Here is a 14,731-nt window from a genome sequence, read left to right as displayed (position 1 = left end):
CTTTAAGAAAATAGCTCCAAGTTTCCACGTCAAAGATTTGTCAATGCCAATCCAATACATGCCAGCTAAGTTGCTACCACAAGTTTTTATCAAATATGAGATTTGAACGGCCTCGTTCGTTCACCTGTATCGACCAATAATATTTTGCAGATGATAATTCATATGATTCCAATGTCGCCGCGTCACAGAAAAAAAATAAGTAATTTAATTACTACAGAGACAGCTGCATCTTACACATGATGGCTTGGAACTTTTGAAGATAAAGGCCGTGATGAAGCAATGGAGTACTTACACATGTTGGCTTTTTTTTATTTTGTTTTATGTTACTATTGTTCTGTCTGTAGCCGAACCTTATCTCCTGATCCAAGCCTGTCACGTTCTGATAACTCGCCTGCCCTCAGATCTCTTTCTATTTGTACGTACGTTGTTGCCATTGGGAATCTAGTCCCCAAGCTAAACTAACATGGGTGGGTTTGATGCTTACAAGCCTGCTATGGGAATGGTTGGTTTACAATTCATTTATGCAGGGGTGGCTCTATTTACTAGAGCTGCTCTTGTAGGAGGACTGAGTCCCATGGTCTTCGTAGTCTACAGGCAAGGCATAGCAACTTTGATCATGGCCCCTCTAGCGTATGTTTCGAGGAGGTAATTAATCACACAAACCCTAACACACCCATAATTTCTCTCATACTTTGCATATCAGCATTTCCTCAAAAGTTACATTTGTTAATCAGCAGAAGAAGTTCAAGTGGGTTCTCTTTGGGGTTAAGGAGTTTTGCTTGGATATTTGCTGCCTCCCTTTTGGGGTACGTGTCCTAAACTTTTTATCCCTCCTCTTTGTTGTCACGGTTTCATATATAAGAAGAATAAATGACAGATGCAACTTTGCCTTGCAGGGTAACTGCCAATCAAAACGCTTATTTTGAAGGCCTCTACTTATCCTCTTCGACTGCAGCAAGTGCCTTGACTAATCTCATGCCTGCAATCACTTTTGTAATGGCAGCCATTTCTGGGTAACTTATACTTGCTAGATAAAAAAACTAATACCATTATGGTGCCAGGCCCTTGCTGTAGTGCAACGCAGGGGCAATGCTCGTAATGTCCAATAGCAACCTACATTGATGGGCTCTTCCCTTTAAAATATTAAGCTAATACCATGTGGACCTAAGGCCAAGTATCAGATATTAAAATGATAAGAACAAATACTTTCACTTGATCTTAGCCAAAAAGCCGAGAAAGGTATACCAATGAACGTTGCTAGCTGCTTTTTATAATTCCCACATATGGACATTATTTCTCTTCTAGGCAGTGTGGGAATAAGCTCCAAGCTATAGCTCTGCTGATTTCCTCCTCTTATTGTATTGGAAATTTGGTACAGAAAATCTTGACCAATTTCTATCAGGCTAACACTCTTTTGAATCACACAATAACCTAATAGAAACTTGTACTTGTTTAAGGCCTGGTGATCTTTGCTATTAAGAAATTACTAGTTATCTTTTCTTTTTCTTTTTTCAGTGGATGTCTGTTTTCTAAATTCTACATGTTTCCCGAATCTCTAATTACAAATGAATCAGATTGGAGAAAGTTAATATACGAAGCCTGAGAACTATTTCTAAGATTCTTGGAACAGTAATCTGCGTAAGCGGAGCCATTGCCATGGCATTACTCAAAGGTCCTAAGCTGTTAAACACAGAATTGTTACCAACAAAATCCTTTTTTAGCCCTGGAAGCGACAATTGGCTATTGGGGTGTCTATTTCTGTTTGGAAGCAGTTGTTTCTGGTCACTATGGATGGTCTTGCAGGTAAACACCTTCCCTTTCCCTTTCCGTTACTTATAGATCAATGTATATTCTGACAACTAAATTTTTTCTTCAATTTTCCTACAGGTACCTATTTCAGCAAGTTGTCCTGACCACTTATATTCTTCTGCATGGATGTGTTTCCTCGCATCATTGCAATCATCAATGATTGCATTATTGGCGGAAAAGGATCTTACGTCCTGGAAGCTGATTACTCATCTTGAAATTGCTTCCTGTTTGTATGCGGTAAGCTGTTTTCTGTTTTTCTATGATTGTTTCCAGATTGTTTTTGCTTCTAATCTTGGAAATGGACCTTTTTTTTCTTGCTAAAAGGGAATTGGACTGGCTGTGTCTTTCTTTGTCCAAGCCTGGGTAATTTCTCAGAGAGGTCCCCTCTTCTCTGCAATGTTCAATCCTCTATGCACAGTTATTGTTGGCATTTTTTCTGCTGTAGTTTTACACGAGGAGACATATGCTGGAAGGTAATATCTTTTCCACCAAACAATTTTATCATGTTCAACTTTTGTGACATAGAACCTGGTTTATCAAAGAAGAGTAAGAATTTCTTTTTTTCTTTTTACTCTTCAGTTTGATTGGTGCTTTAGCTGTGATAATTGGTTTGTACGCTGTGCTATGGGGTAAAGCCAAAGACCTTGAAGAGATTAAAAATGAGATGCATCCGCAGCTGCAAAATGATCAGTCACCTGTGCAACTCTTAATAGATGAGTCTCCAGAGAAGAAGAATTGCAAAGCTGATTTGGAAGCACCGCTTCTTTCTTCACAAATCAAAGGATGTTAATGAAAGAAATATGATTTCTTAATTTCTAAAGGAAATTGACAGTTCTGTGTAACTGCAGATGTTAGAGAAGAGTGCAAGAGCATTAGTTGCCTTCAAGGGGACGCATAAAGCCTGTTAAAATAAAATTCGATGGCAATTTTTATGTTCTTAAGGGTCACCAGAATTTAGACAAAATGCTACAAGAAAGGTGTAATAGAAAATTTACCAGCATAACTGAAATGTATTTTGGCATGAATTTATAGCTGAATATATCCCTAACATTTTTCACTTCAGAAAAAACAAACGCCCCCTAACTAGATGAATTTTGAACCTCCAACTTTCCAAATTTCACTTCAACTTCAGTATGAAAAGACAAAATTAATGAGCGAAAAGTATTTCGAACACAACCCTAAACTTACAATTTTATTCTATAAAAAATAAAAATAAAAAAGTCTGCCTCTTAAAGAGTTTTATAATTTATAAAAATAGGCTGGAAAACCGACCCTTACTATGTAATAAAACCAAAATTCTAAAACATAAAAGAAAATAATAGAAAATCTGAAATAAAACATGAAATCTAGAAAAATAAAGGAAAATTGACTTTAATAGTAACTTCTAAGCACAATTTGAGGAAATCTACACCGTAAATAGACTAGCAAAATGATCCTTTAAAAAACTAGTTGGATGTAATATCGGATTAAAAATTATAATTTCTTTTAATTACTATATTATTTTGATATAACCAAACTTTTTATTGATTTTAGTCTAATCACACCTCTTCTTGGATGGAACCCTATCCTAATAATTAATAAAAACATATATTAGTTGATCCATACTTTTTATTGATTTTAGTCTAATCACACCTCTTCTTGGATGGAACCCTATCCTAATAATTAATAAAAACATATATTAGTTGATCCATGTAGTTTATTTGTGGCAAATTCATTTCTAGTGATAACATATCCATATCCTATGGCATATAACCTTTAGTATCAGCAAGTCCGCCTGCATCAAATGTGTTCCAAAATAGATTCACAAACTAATATTTTATTAACAAGATTGAAAGTGATAAAGTTTTATGATCTAAAATATTAACTCTCCTGAGAATATTCATAGAGATTATGACTGGTTGGAAAAAGTTCAGAATTTAAAAAGTGTTTTTTTCTTATATATTTTTCATCATTTTTACTTGCATAATGCGGCCAAAGTGAGTTATTGAGTTTTGACTCATATAACATAGGAAAAATGTGGACTTTGAACTTGCCAAGATTAAGTTCAATTCTTTTTAACAAAAAGATCAATAAATAAATTACAGTAAATATTGAAAACACAACCACATATTAATTTTGAACTCCCATTCTTTTATTATTGGTCTTGTACTACCTTAAACTTGAGGGGATGGAAAGATTACAGATATAGAATGGATAAAAAAACACTTAAAAAGTTATTTCAATAGCAAAATGAGATAACTAATCCATTTAATGATCAACGAAAGGTTTTGATTAACCAAGCTAATGAGTTCATTTCTACTAGAAAAATTGAAATATAGGTTATCTGTAACACTAAATCCACCATACTTGCCTTTGAAAGAGATTGATGCAAAAAAGGAAAGGGACTAATCGGAAGCTTGGTAACAAAGGAAGATAGAAAGCATGAAAGGCATCATTGCTAGACTCATCAGCCTACTCATGCAAGCTCCAAGGTCAAGTTCTAGAGAGAAACACGTTGCGATGTCGTGGTCGCACAAATTAATTACCCTAGCTTAAAACACAACACACAAGATAATATAGAGCAAACAAGAGGTCAATCCCACAAGGAAGATTTAGTTTAGATTTTTATGCTATACGTTATGCAATTGGGGGGTTTTGATTTGTGATGATCTAAACTATAAAATAAATTAAACTAGCAAACAAAATCAATATCAAAATTTATCAAGAAAACAAACCTTGGTCGTAAGCACACACCCACCAACAGAAATTAAAACCGATCTTTGGAACTAAAATTGCAGTTTATGTTCTGAAATTTTATCTTTTCTTAACATTGATTAATTAACGGATCTGTTGTATAACTAATCCTAACCAACAAACAATCAATATGTTCGCACTAATAATTCAATTTAATGGCAGCTTTAAGAACTAGATTATTTCATCAAGATTAACATACAAGCTATCCGCAGCTTGTGTCACTTTGTTCAAATGTTCTCTCTAAGTTCAATAACATAGTTCCGCCACAATTACCAAGCTTAGTTACTTTACAAGTTCATATATCACAACTCCGGTTTTGATATTAAACTTAGCAATAGATTGTTCACAATAATAACTTAGAGTCCGCTCTAGCAATCATCAACAACAATCATAGGAAATATGCATAGGAAAATAATCATACTCATTCATAACATAAACTGAAAATAAAAGGAAGAATAAATCTCACGATTCTTGAAATCTGAAGGTTTGTTATGTCCTTACAACCAAGAATAGAGCTTAGCCTTGCATAATTATTGAACAACTACTCCTAAAGAATGAAGAATGCATACTTTTTAGTTTTTTAGAGGAGGGGGGAATTTTTATCCTCTTGGATGGCTACCCCCCCTTCTCTTTTCTCATTCTTTTTATATCCTAGGAAATCCTAGTCTCTATTTTATAAAATAGTCCTCCCTTATGTTAGCAGTTTACATTTAAGTATTTCATTAACTATTTTCCCTAAAAAAGAGAAATAGCTTTGCATGAAATCTTCAAGCTCTGACTTAGAGGAGCTAAATTGCTGATATAAAAACTTGGATGTCGGTTTAGAAGCTTCGAAATGTAATTTGGACTCATTTTTTCACGAAACCTGTTTGCTGGCAGAATTCAGTTGTCATCTTTAAAAAATAATATTTCCCATATATGACATCTTTTTTGGATGAAATTTGGATATTTTATAGAAATTGGAGTCAGGAATCCAAAGAAATTGAGTTTGCATCAATTTGACTTCTCTAGCTCCAGATATTCAAGTTTGAATGGTCGAAGGTCAACATTGACAGATTGCGAGATTTGAATTTGAAAGTTGCGATTTCCATGTCTTCTTCATTTTATTTTTTTGACTTAGATGTACCATGCTCTTCTTCATTTTATTTTCTTGACTTAGATGTACAGAAAGGTATGGATGTTAGGTTTTTAATGCCACTAGAATCACTTTATTTTGACCTCTAGAGCTCATGCTCTGCACAAAACATCAATTGAAGGTCAAATCTGCCAATTATCTCCAATTTACTCCTTTTTGCATCTTTCATCCAAAAATGTACTCTGCACAAAACATCGACTGAACGTCAAATCTGCCAATTATCTCCAATTTACTCCTTTTTGCATTTTTCATCCAAAAGTGCCTTCAAAACATAAAACAAAGAATATCAAGGTATTTTACATATAAAACATGGACAAAACATTAGGTAAAAGTGGGTGAAACTATCGAATAATATGGTTACATCAAATTCCCCCACACTTAACTCTTGCTCGTCCTCGAGAAAGGATAATAAAATTAAATTGAAAATAACTATGATCAATCTCTTAATCTCCCATCAATGTCCAAGAGTACAAGCATTATAAATAAGAATATAATAAAAAAGGATAAAATAAATAAATTTTCATGAATTTGTTTACATGCAAACTTCAAGACTCAATCAATCGTCGGGATTTAAATGAAATCTATGTCATGCCAAAGTGATAGGTCCTCTCATTGATATACACTCCAACACTCATGTGTTTAGGGTTTATGTGTTTAAATCTCTCAAATTCAATCATAGAGTATGTTCTACCATAAGCTTACTTTTCAATCTCATCTCCATTACTAACATATTACAAACAATGCATGAATCAAAAGGTCTTATTTTCTGGTTGTAACGGGGATAAGGTTAAGGTGAGGTAAAAGAGAGTAACAGAAAAGGTTCAAATCAAAGATAATAGAGCATTCTAGCTAAGGTTAAGGTGAGGTAAAAGAGAGTAAAAGAAAAGGTTCAAATCAAAGAAAGTAGAGCATTCTGAAAAATAATATTTCAAATAAGATATTCCATCAAAGCACATAAATTTTTCATCTTTAATCACCAATGCTTAACTTCTTTTGATTTCAAGCTTTTCAACATAAAATCTTAAGAACATAAAGGAACATTTTTTTTTCTTCTTTTCTTTTTTTCTTCTTGTTTTTTTTTATAATTTTGCCCATCTTTTCATCAAGCATCACTTGTTCTTTCTTTTCACATAATTTCCAACCATAATTCCATGAAATATCACAAGTATATGCTCTATTAATCCTTGGCCAAGGAAAAAGAAAAACATATATAAAGTTAAGGCTTATACATGGATAAAGCAACGAAAAGATAAATAAGCTCAAAAGGGGCTCACTAAGGATAATATGCTTTAGGTTGGCTTTTTGGTTCAAGTAATTAAAATTCCTAATCCCTTGATCATCTTCATGTATAGTTGTAATGGAATATAATCTCAATAAGATATGAAGCAAGTTCTAGAGATACATATTATTGAAAGAATACACACTCAAAGAATATAATGTTGAAGGCTCAAAAGCTTGCATTGGTATAACACTATAAAGTCAACATGACATATTCTCAAAGTCAATCCCTAAACCAATTAAACCTTAAAATTTGCACGCATACTCCTTCATTTGATTTATATCTTCATCTATCTCAATTAATTCTCATACATAATACTTATATTCTCAAAAACCAATGGGAGTTAAAAAGATCAAACACAAATTATTTATTTATTTATTTATTTTAAAGAACAACAAAGAAAACTAAAATAAGAAAACCAAAATTCTCCCAATACCCCTACACTTAAAACACAACATTGTCCTTATTGTTGAAATAAAAGCAAAGGAACATAAGAGAATGACAGAAAATAAATTAAAATACAAAAAAGTAAAAGATAAGGAAAAAGAAAGCAAAACTGATTTAAATAAAAAAAAATGAAAAATAAAAGATAAGGAAAAAGAAAGCAAATCTGATTTTTTTTTCTTTTTGTGCTGAGTTTCCTCCCAGTAAGCGCTTTTGTTTTATGTCATTGGCTTGACATGTGGCATGCTCATTCTTCATATATTGGTTCAGTTAACTCTACAGAAGCGGTGAGTTCTATTGTCTAACCTTCATGGAAAGGTTTCAAATGATGCCCATTGACCTTGAATACTTTGTTGGTTTCTAAACTTGTATTTTCAACTGCACCATAAAGAAAAACATTAGAAACAACAAAGGGTCCAATCCAACAAGAACACAACTTTCCAGGAAAAATTTTCAAACGCAAATTATAAAGAAAGACTTTGTCTCCAACATTAAACTCTTTTCTTATAATCATTCGGTCATGAAGACCCTTAGTCTTTTCTTTGTAAATCCTTGAATTCTCATAAGCATCATTTTGTATTTTTCTCAATGTAATTCCAATCTTTTTAGGCACCAAAAGAATAGGCGCCACCCATTCACTGTCCGTGATGGGGTAAATGACTCGTGCATCATGGAGGACAATTTGCAAAGCTTGCAAAGTCAATGCTGATTCATGAACGTTTTGGGGAACACATATATGCCTCTCCATCTTTTCTATCTTGATAAAATCATAGCCATAGCTCAAAGCTACGCTTAATCCATCCTCGCTATCAAAATCACAAACTTGTTGCACATACTTATCAACTTGGTCATAACATATGATAGAATAAATATTACTATAAGGATATGTCATTGTATTTGGTCATAGCATGTGATAGAATAAACATTGCTATAAGGATATTTCATTGCATCATGAAAATTTAATTTAATTTTTTCATCTCCTACCTCCATAGACAAGGTATCCTTACCACAATCAATCTTTGTATTGACAGTTTTCAAGAATGGTCTCCCAAACAATATAGGAGTGTTGTTTGATGAATCACAAGAATCATATTCCATATAATGGTCTCCCAAACAATATAGGAGTGCTGGTTGATGAATCACAAGAATCATGTTCCATATCAAGAATATAAAAATCACATGGAATAACCAAACTATCAATCTTGATTAGGACATCCTTTATCACACCAAATGGATAAACAAAACTATGATCTGCAAGATGTATTACAATACTAGTTTTATTTAAAGGCTCAAGACTAAGAGAATCATAAACATGTTTGGGCATAACACTAATGGATGCACCTAAATCGCACAAGGCCCTTTTGAAACTAGCATTACCAATAACACATGGGATAGTAAACGCACCTAGGTCTTTTTGCTTCAAAGGCATATTTTTTTGAACAACAACAGATACAACTTCACCCATACTTACCATTTCATGACCTTTCAATTTGAAAGCTCTCTTGGTAGTACACAACTCCTTTAAAAATTTGGCATACTTGGGAATTTGCTTGATAGCATCAAGCAAAGGAATGTTGAGTTCTACTTTCTTGAAAACCTCTAAAATATCTTTTTCTTTATCCTCTTTCTTTGACCTAGAAGAACTCACAGAAAAGGATGGAATTGCTTTAAAACTGGAATTCATTGAGTGAAGAGTTACCTTTAGAGTGTTGGTCGATGTTTTAGTTTGTAGAGGAGAAGGATGTTCCTTCTTTGTACTCAATTCAGTTTCTATCTCTTCTTTTTCCTCCATCTCAATTTCTTTCGACCTTTTCTCTTCAAGTTCTTTCCCACTTCATAGCATGATCGCACTAACATTCTCTTTTGGATTCAATGCTTGGGAGGGCAATTTTCCATTCATTTATGCCTCCAATTTCCCTACACTTGAAGCTACTTGCCCCATTTGCTTCTCCAAGTTGTGAATACTTGACCTTGTTTCCTATTGAAAAGACATGTCATTTTGTTGCAAGGTAACAATATTATAAGCCAAAGTTTTCATCATCTCACAAAGATCATCATTGGATGACGACCCCATAACATTAGAGTTTATGAATGGAGTGGGTGGGTTGTCTTGCTTAATATTTTTGTTAGAGCTGAAATCCATGAGGATGGAACTATCGGCCTTGATTACCTTGTTGGGATGGGTTGTCATAGCGTAAGTTGGGATGATTTCTCCATCTGGGATTGTACGTATTGGACAATGGGTCATATTTATGCTGGGGCTGTCCGTTGAATGCTCCATCAATTGCATGAGCTTGTTCAATGTAATCTTCTTGCATTGTTGGGCATATATCCAAAGCATGTCCTTGTAAGGAGCATATGTTACAAACTTTCACCTGCTGCACATTTCCACAAGCCAAAGAACGTACAAGAGAAGTAAGATCATTAACTTTATTTTCAAGGTTAGAAATACTTACCTCATTTCCTCGTTTATTGGAGAAGTCTCCATGAGTGCCAAACTATTTTGATTTGGCTGCCATGTTTGAGATCAATTGGCGTGTAGCCTCGGGTGTCTTATCCACCAATGCACCTCCACTTGCAGCATCAATAATCCTATGATCAGTAGGCATCAATCCTTCATAGAAATATTAAATAAGCAACTGATCGGGATTTAATGATGAGGGCATTGAATGCATGGTTGCTCAAATCTTTCCCAATACTCGGAGAGTGTCTCTCCATGGGATTGACGAATCCCACATATTTCTTTTCTTATGTTGGCAACTCGAGATGTTGTGAAATACTTCTAAAGGAAAATCTTCTTCATGGCATTCCAAGTTCCAATAGATCATGGGAGAATAGAGAAAAGCCATGCCTTTGCTGCCCCTTTTAAAGAGAAAGGGAAAGCTTTCAACTTAACTTGTTCTTCATCAACTCTATTCGGTTTCATGCCAACACAAACCATATGGAACTCCTTAAGATGAGTATGAGGATCTTCTCCTGCAAGACCATTAAATGTTGGTAACAAATGTATAAAACCAGATTTGAGCTCAAAGTTTACATTATTGTCAATGTTTATGCATAGTGGCTAATTTTCCACGTTAGGAGCAGCAAGCTCCTTGAGTGTTTGTTGTCATGTAATAGCCATGGTGTTGAGGCGAGCTTCCTTTCGTAACCTGCATAAAGTTTTGTTTATTTCGAGATCCAACTGCACTTGACTTTGATTAGTAGAACGTGTTACTGGCATAAATCATCAAGAAAACTCAAAAGAAACCAATCACACAAGAAACCGAAAATAATGCAAATTGTACAAAAATCCTACGCTAGAAAACTAAAACTGCCTAAAACCCTTAGAAACTAGTAGAATTTGGCCTCAATAAGGTGGGGCCTAGTAATATAATACTAGTCTTATTCAAAACGTCATTTTCCTTTCGGAAAAGAAAAGCTGAAACCAAATTCCACAAAGAATTCTATTTTGAACAGTACCGCTACCACAAATAAATAGTACCGCCGCAAGCAAAAATTTTGTTTCTCTTTTTTTTTCTTTAGAAATATAAATAAAAAATTAATTGATTATCTTCTTCGGCCATATTTTCTGAAAATGATGAGGATACCCTACAAAGTCTACCACTTGATGTACGTGACCACACTCTCATGCACGTGTAGGAATAAAATAAAAAAGAAGAAGAAAGCAAAAGAAGGAGGAAGAAAATAAAATAAAAAGAAATAAAAGAAAAGAAACAAAGTTATATACAAGAAAAGTGAAAAGAGAAAATAAAATAAATACTATAATTTATACAAGAACTTACCTCCCCGGCAACGGCGCCAAAAACTTGACACGACTAAAAGATTGTTGTCTTCTCCCAAGTGCAGGAGTGTCGAAGTAATAAATAACCCGGCAAGACCGGGGTCGAACCACAGGGAGGTTAATTGTACAAATTATAAACAACAATTATAAAACAACAATAACAACAACAGTAATGATAATAATAATAATAATAATAAAGAAGTAGAAGAAGAAGAAGAAGATGAGAACTTTGAGATGGAATATTAATGTAACGATTAAACAATGATAATAACAAATGTCAAGGTTAGAGGTTCCACTAATGGTATATCAAACAAGTATAGTATAAACTCTTTTTATTCAATTGGAAACCACACACAAAGGAGGTTCCAATCTGATTATAGATTGTTAACATGACTACATTAGTCATCTTATTCAATTAATGCTAATACTTGTAAATCTCGTCAAGCATTCATGATTATAACTTATGTTAACAACAAATCAAGTTCCTTTCATAGCTCAGGTGTCGGTTATACCATACAGTATGGGCTATGAAAGTGCCAAGCATTTTATGTACCAAGTGTTATACAACATAAATCAAGATTAGTCATTTAACAAGCAAAGTATAAAAGAGTGAACAAGATAACAAATACAAAACATGTTAGTATCAAACATTAAAGTCCATATTAAGTTTACCCTATACTTATTCTTACACCATTAGTATAACCTTTTCACCTTGACATAATAAACTTAGCTATACATAATAAAAGAAAGAAAAATCAATAAACAAAATAAAAACATAAATAAGATAAATGTTAACTAAGTAAAGGAAAGGAAATAAAAGGCATAAACTTGATACTAATGAAAGCAAAGCATAAACATTACAAAAGATACAAAGAGAGAAAGGAAGAACATGATCTTGATCTGGAAACCAAGATGCCTAAATGCATGGCAAATGCCTCCTTTTATAGGCCAAAATTGGGAACTATTGATTTGATGACTAATTGATGAGTGGGTGACCAACTCTTGACTTGGTGACAATCCTTATCTTCTCTTGTCTGCCCAAAACATCATTGATAACGTCAAAATTGGAGCCACTTGACAACATGAAAGTTTTAGGAAATTGTCTCAGATTTCTTGTGTAAACAATTCAGCTTATTTCTACTTCTAGAACTCCAGATATGGCCAAAATACTGAACAGTGCTCGGGCTGGAGGACAGATTCGGGCTTCTTTGTTGTTGCAACAATTTGGACTTGAAAATTGCCTTTTTAGATCTTGGGCTCCATATGAAAGTTGTAGGCCTATATCTTACCTTTCCATCCATATAAAGTATACCTAAATCTGAGATCTATAGCTCCAGATATAACTCAATTACCGAAGAGTGTTCTGATTTGGATTGCACCGACATGTCTTTTCTAAGTTTGGCCATCTCTTTGTCCTTTTAATTTCAGTTCTTAAATTCATCAATAAATCCTTTCATTTATGTGATAGGCCTGCATTTAAAATGAACATTTACCATAAATTAAAGGTATCTTATATTATTAGATATGTTATTATAAAACATGCTTTAGTTAAGGAGTTATTGATACTTCGAGTGCAAAATGATGAAATAAAACCATGATAAAAATGCTCTTTTAAGTAATAATCACAAGCAAAGGGTCGATCCCACGAGGAAGATTTTGTTCAGATTTCTTATGATATACGTTATGCAATTTAGGGGGGGTTTCATTTGTGATGATCTAAAATATAGAAGAAATTAAAATAACAAACAAAATAAATTAAAATCGAAATTTATCAAGAAAACAAACCTTGGTCACAAGCACACATCCACCAACAGAAATTAGAACCGATCTTTAAAACAAAACTACGATTTATATTCTGAATTTTTATCTTTTCTTAATGTTGGTTAATTAACGAATCCACCGTATAACTAACCCTAACAATCACAATGTCCGCATTAATGATTTAGTTCAATGGCAGCCCTAAGAACTAGATATTTGAGTGTTCTCTCTAAGTTTAATAATGTAGTTCCACCATAATTATCAAGCTTAGTTGCTTCACAAGTTCATACATCACAACTTCGGTTTTGATATCAAACTTAGCAATAAATTGTTCATAATAATAACTTAGAGTTCCGGTTTAGCAATTATCAACAACAATCATAGAAAATATGCATAAGAAAACAATCATACTCATTCATAATATAAACTCAAAATAAAAGGAAGAATAAATCTCACGATTCTTGAAATCCAAAGGTTTGTGGTGTCCTTGCAACCAAGAAAAGAGCTTAGCCTTGCATAACTATTGAACAACTACTCTTAAAGAATTAAGAGAGCATGATTTTTGGGTTTGTAGAGGAGAGAATTTGTGTTTCTTAACTTCTGGCTGCTGCCCCCTTCTCTCCCCTCTCTCTTTCCTTTTATGCTAAGAAACCATAGTTCCTAAATTACAAAGTAGTCCTCCTTTAAGTTGACAGTTTACATTTAAGTACTTGCATGAAATAGCCTTGCATGAAATTTTCAAGCTCTGACTTAAAGGAGCTAAATTGCTGATATAAAAACTTGGATGACAGTTTAGAAGCTTCGAAATGTAATTTGCACTTATTTCTTCACGAAACCTAATTGCTGGTAGAATTCAGTTGTCATTTTTGAAAACCCATATCTCACTCATCTAACATCATTTTTGGCTGAAATTTGAAGCGTTTACAGAAATTTGAGTCAAGAATCCAAAAAAATTAAATTTGTATCAATTAAACTTCTATAGCTCCATATATTGAATTTTGAATGGACAAAGGTCAATAGTGGCAGAATGCGAGATTTGACTTTGAAGGATGTGATTTCTATTATCTTTCTCTTTTTATTTTTCTTGCATTACATTTCTAGAAAGGTATGAATGTTAGCTTTTTAGTGCCACTAGAATCACTTTATTTCAATCTCTAAAGCTCACCCTCTGCACAAAACATCGATTGAACGTCAAATTTGCCAATTATCTCCAATTTACTCCTTTTTGCATTTTTCATCCAAAAGTGCCTTCAAAACAAAAACAAAGAATATCAAGGCATTTTACATATAAAACATGGACAAAACATTAGGTAAATGTGGGTGAAACTATCGAATAATATGGTTACATCAGCAAGTAATTAGAGACCACAAATTAAAGAGTTGCCACCACGATTAATTGAGTCTATACTTTCATGGATCATACCTGGTTTGAAGTCATTACCATTCAATCTTAAATACTCATTTTTGGAAGAAAATAAAACTTTTTCGATAGTAATTTCCTCTAAATTTAATGTACATTAAAAAGGTAAGTTATTACAAACTCTGAAAATGCGCAAAAATGCATTAGGATGGACCATAGTTGACATAAAAGGAATTAATCCTTTGATTTGCACACGCAAGATTTATTTAGAGGAAAATGCTAAACCCTTTAGAGAAATACAATGAAGGCTTAATCCTAATATGAAAGAAGTAGTGAGGAATGAAGTCATTAAGCTTCTAGATGATAGAATCATTTATCCTATTTTTTATAGTAAATGGGTATGTCCTACCCAAGTTGTACTCAAGAAGT

General features: G+C 33.4%; 1 protein-coding gene across 2 annotated transcripts in view; it reads left to right on the top strand.

Annotated features, from left to right (window-relative positions):
- The first annotated feature begins 303 nt into the window (after positions 1-303).
- LOC105116452 (WAT1-related protein At4g30420-like) overlaps positions 304-14,731 on the top strand; it is a 15,486-nt gene continuing 1,058 nt past the window's right edge. The window contains exons 1-7 of one of the 2 annotated variants that reach the window (XM_011013827.1): positions 307-645; positions 738-806; positions 897-1,013; positions 1,575-1,803; positions 1,888-2,046; positions 2,134-2,282; positions 2,389-2,882. In XM_011013827.1, the coding sequence (XP_011012129.1) occupies positions 464-645; positions 738-806; positions 897-1,013; positions 1,575-1,803; positions 1,888-2,046; positions 2,134-2,282; positions 2,389-2,599 (1,116 nt within the window). In that variant the 5' untranslated portion in view covers positions 307-463 and the 3' untranslated portion in view covers positions 2,600-2,882. Of the gene's footprint in view, positions 646-737; positions 807-896; positions 1,014-1,574; positions 1,804-1,887; positions 2,047-2,133; positions 2,315-2,388; positions 2,883-14,731 lie in introns of those variants that run through there. The other variant, XM_011013828.1, reaches the window with a different exon arrangement.

Source organism: Populus euphratica, unplaced genomic scaffold, assembly GCF_000495115.2.
Source record: "Populus euphratica unplaced genomic scaffold, PopEup_1.0 scaffold925.1, whole genome shotgun sequence".
Taxonomy (NCBI): Eukaryota; Viridiplantae; Streptophyta; class Magnoliopsida; order Malpighiales; family Salicaceae; genus Populus; species Populus euphratica.
The sequence above is the reverse complement of the archived record's forward strand: the minus strand, read 5'-3'. Positions and strand labels throughout refer to the sequence as shown.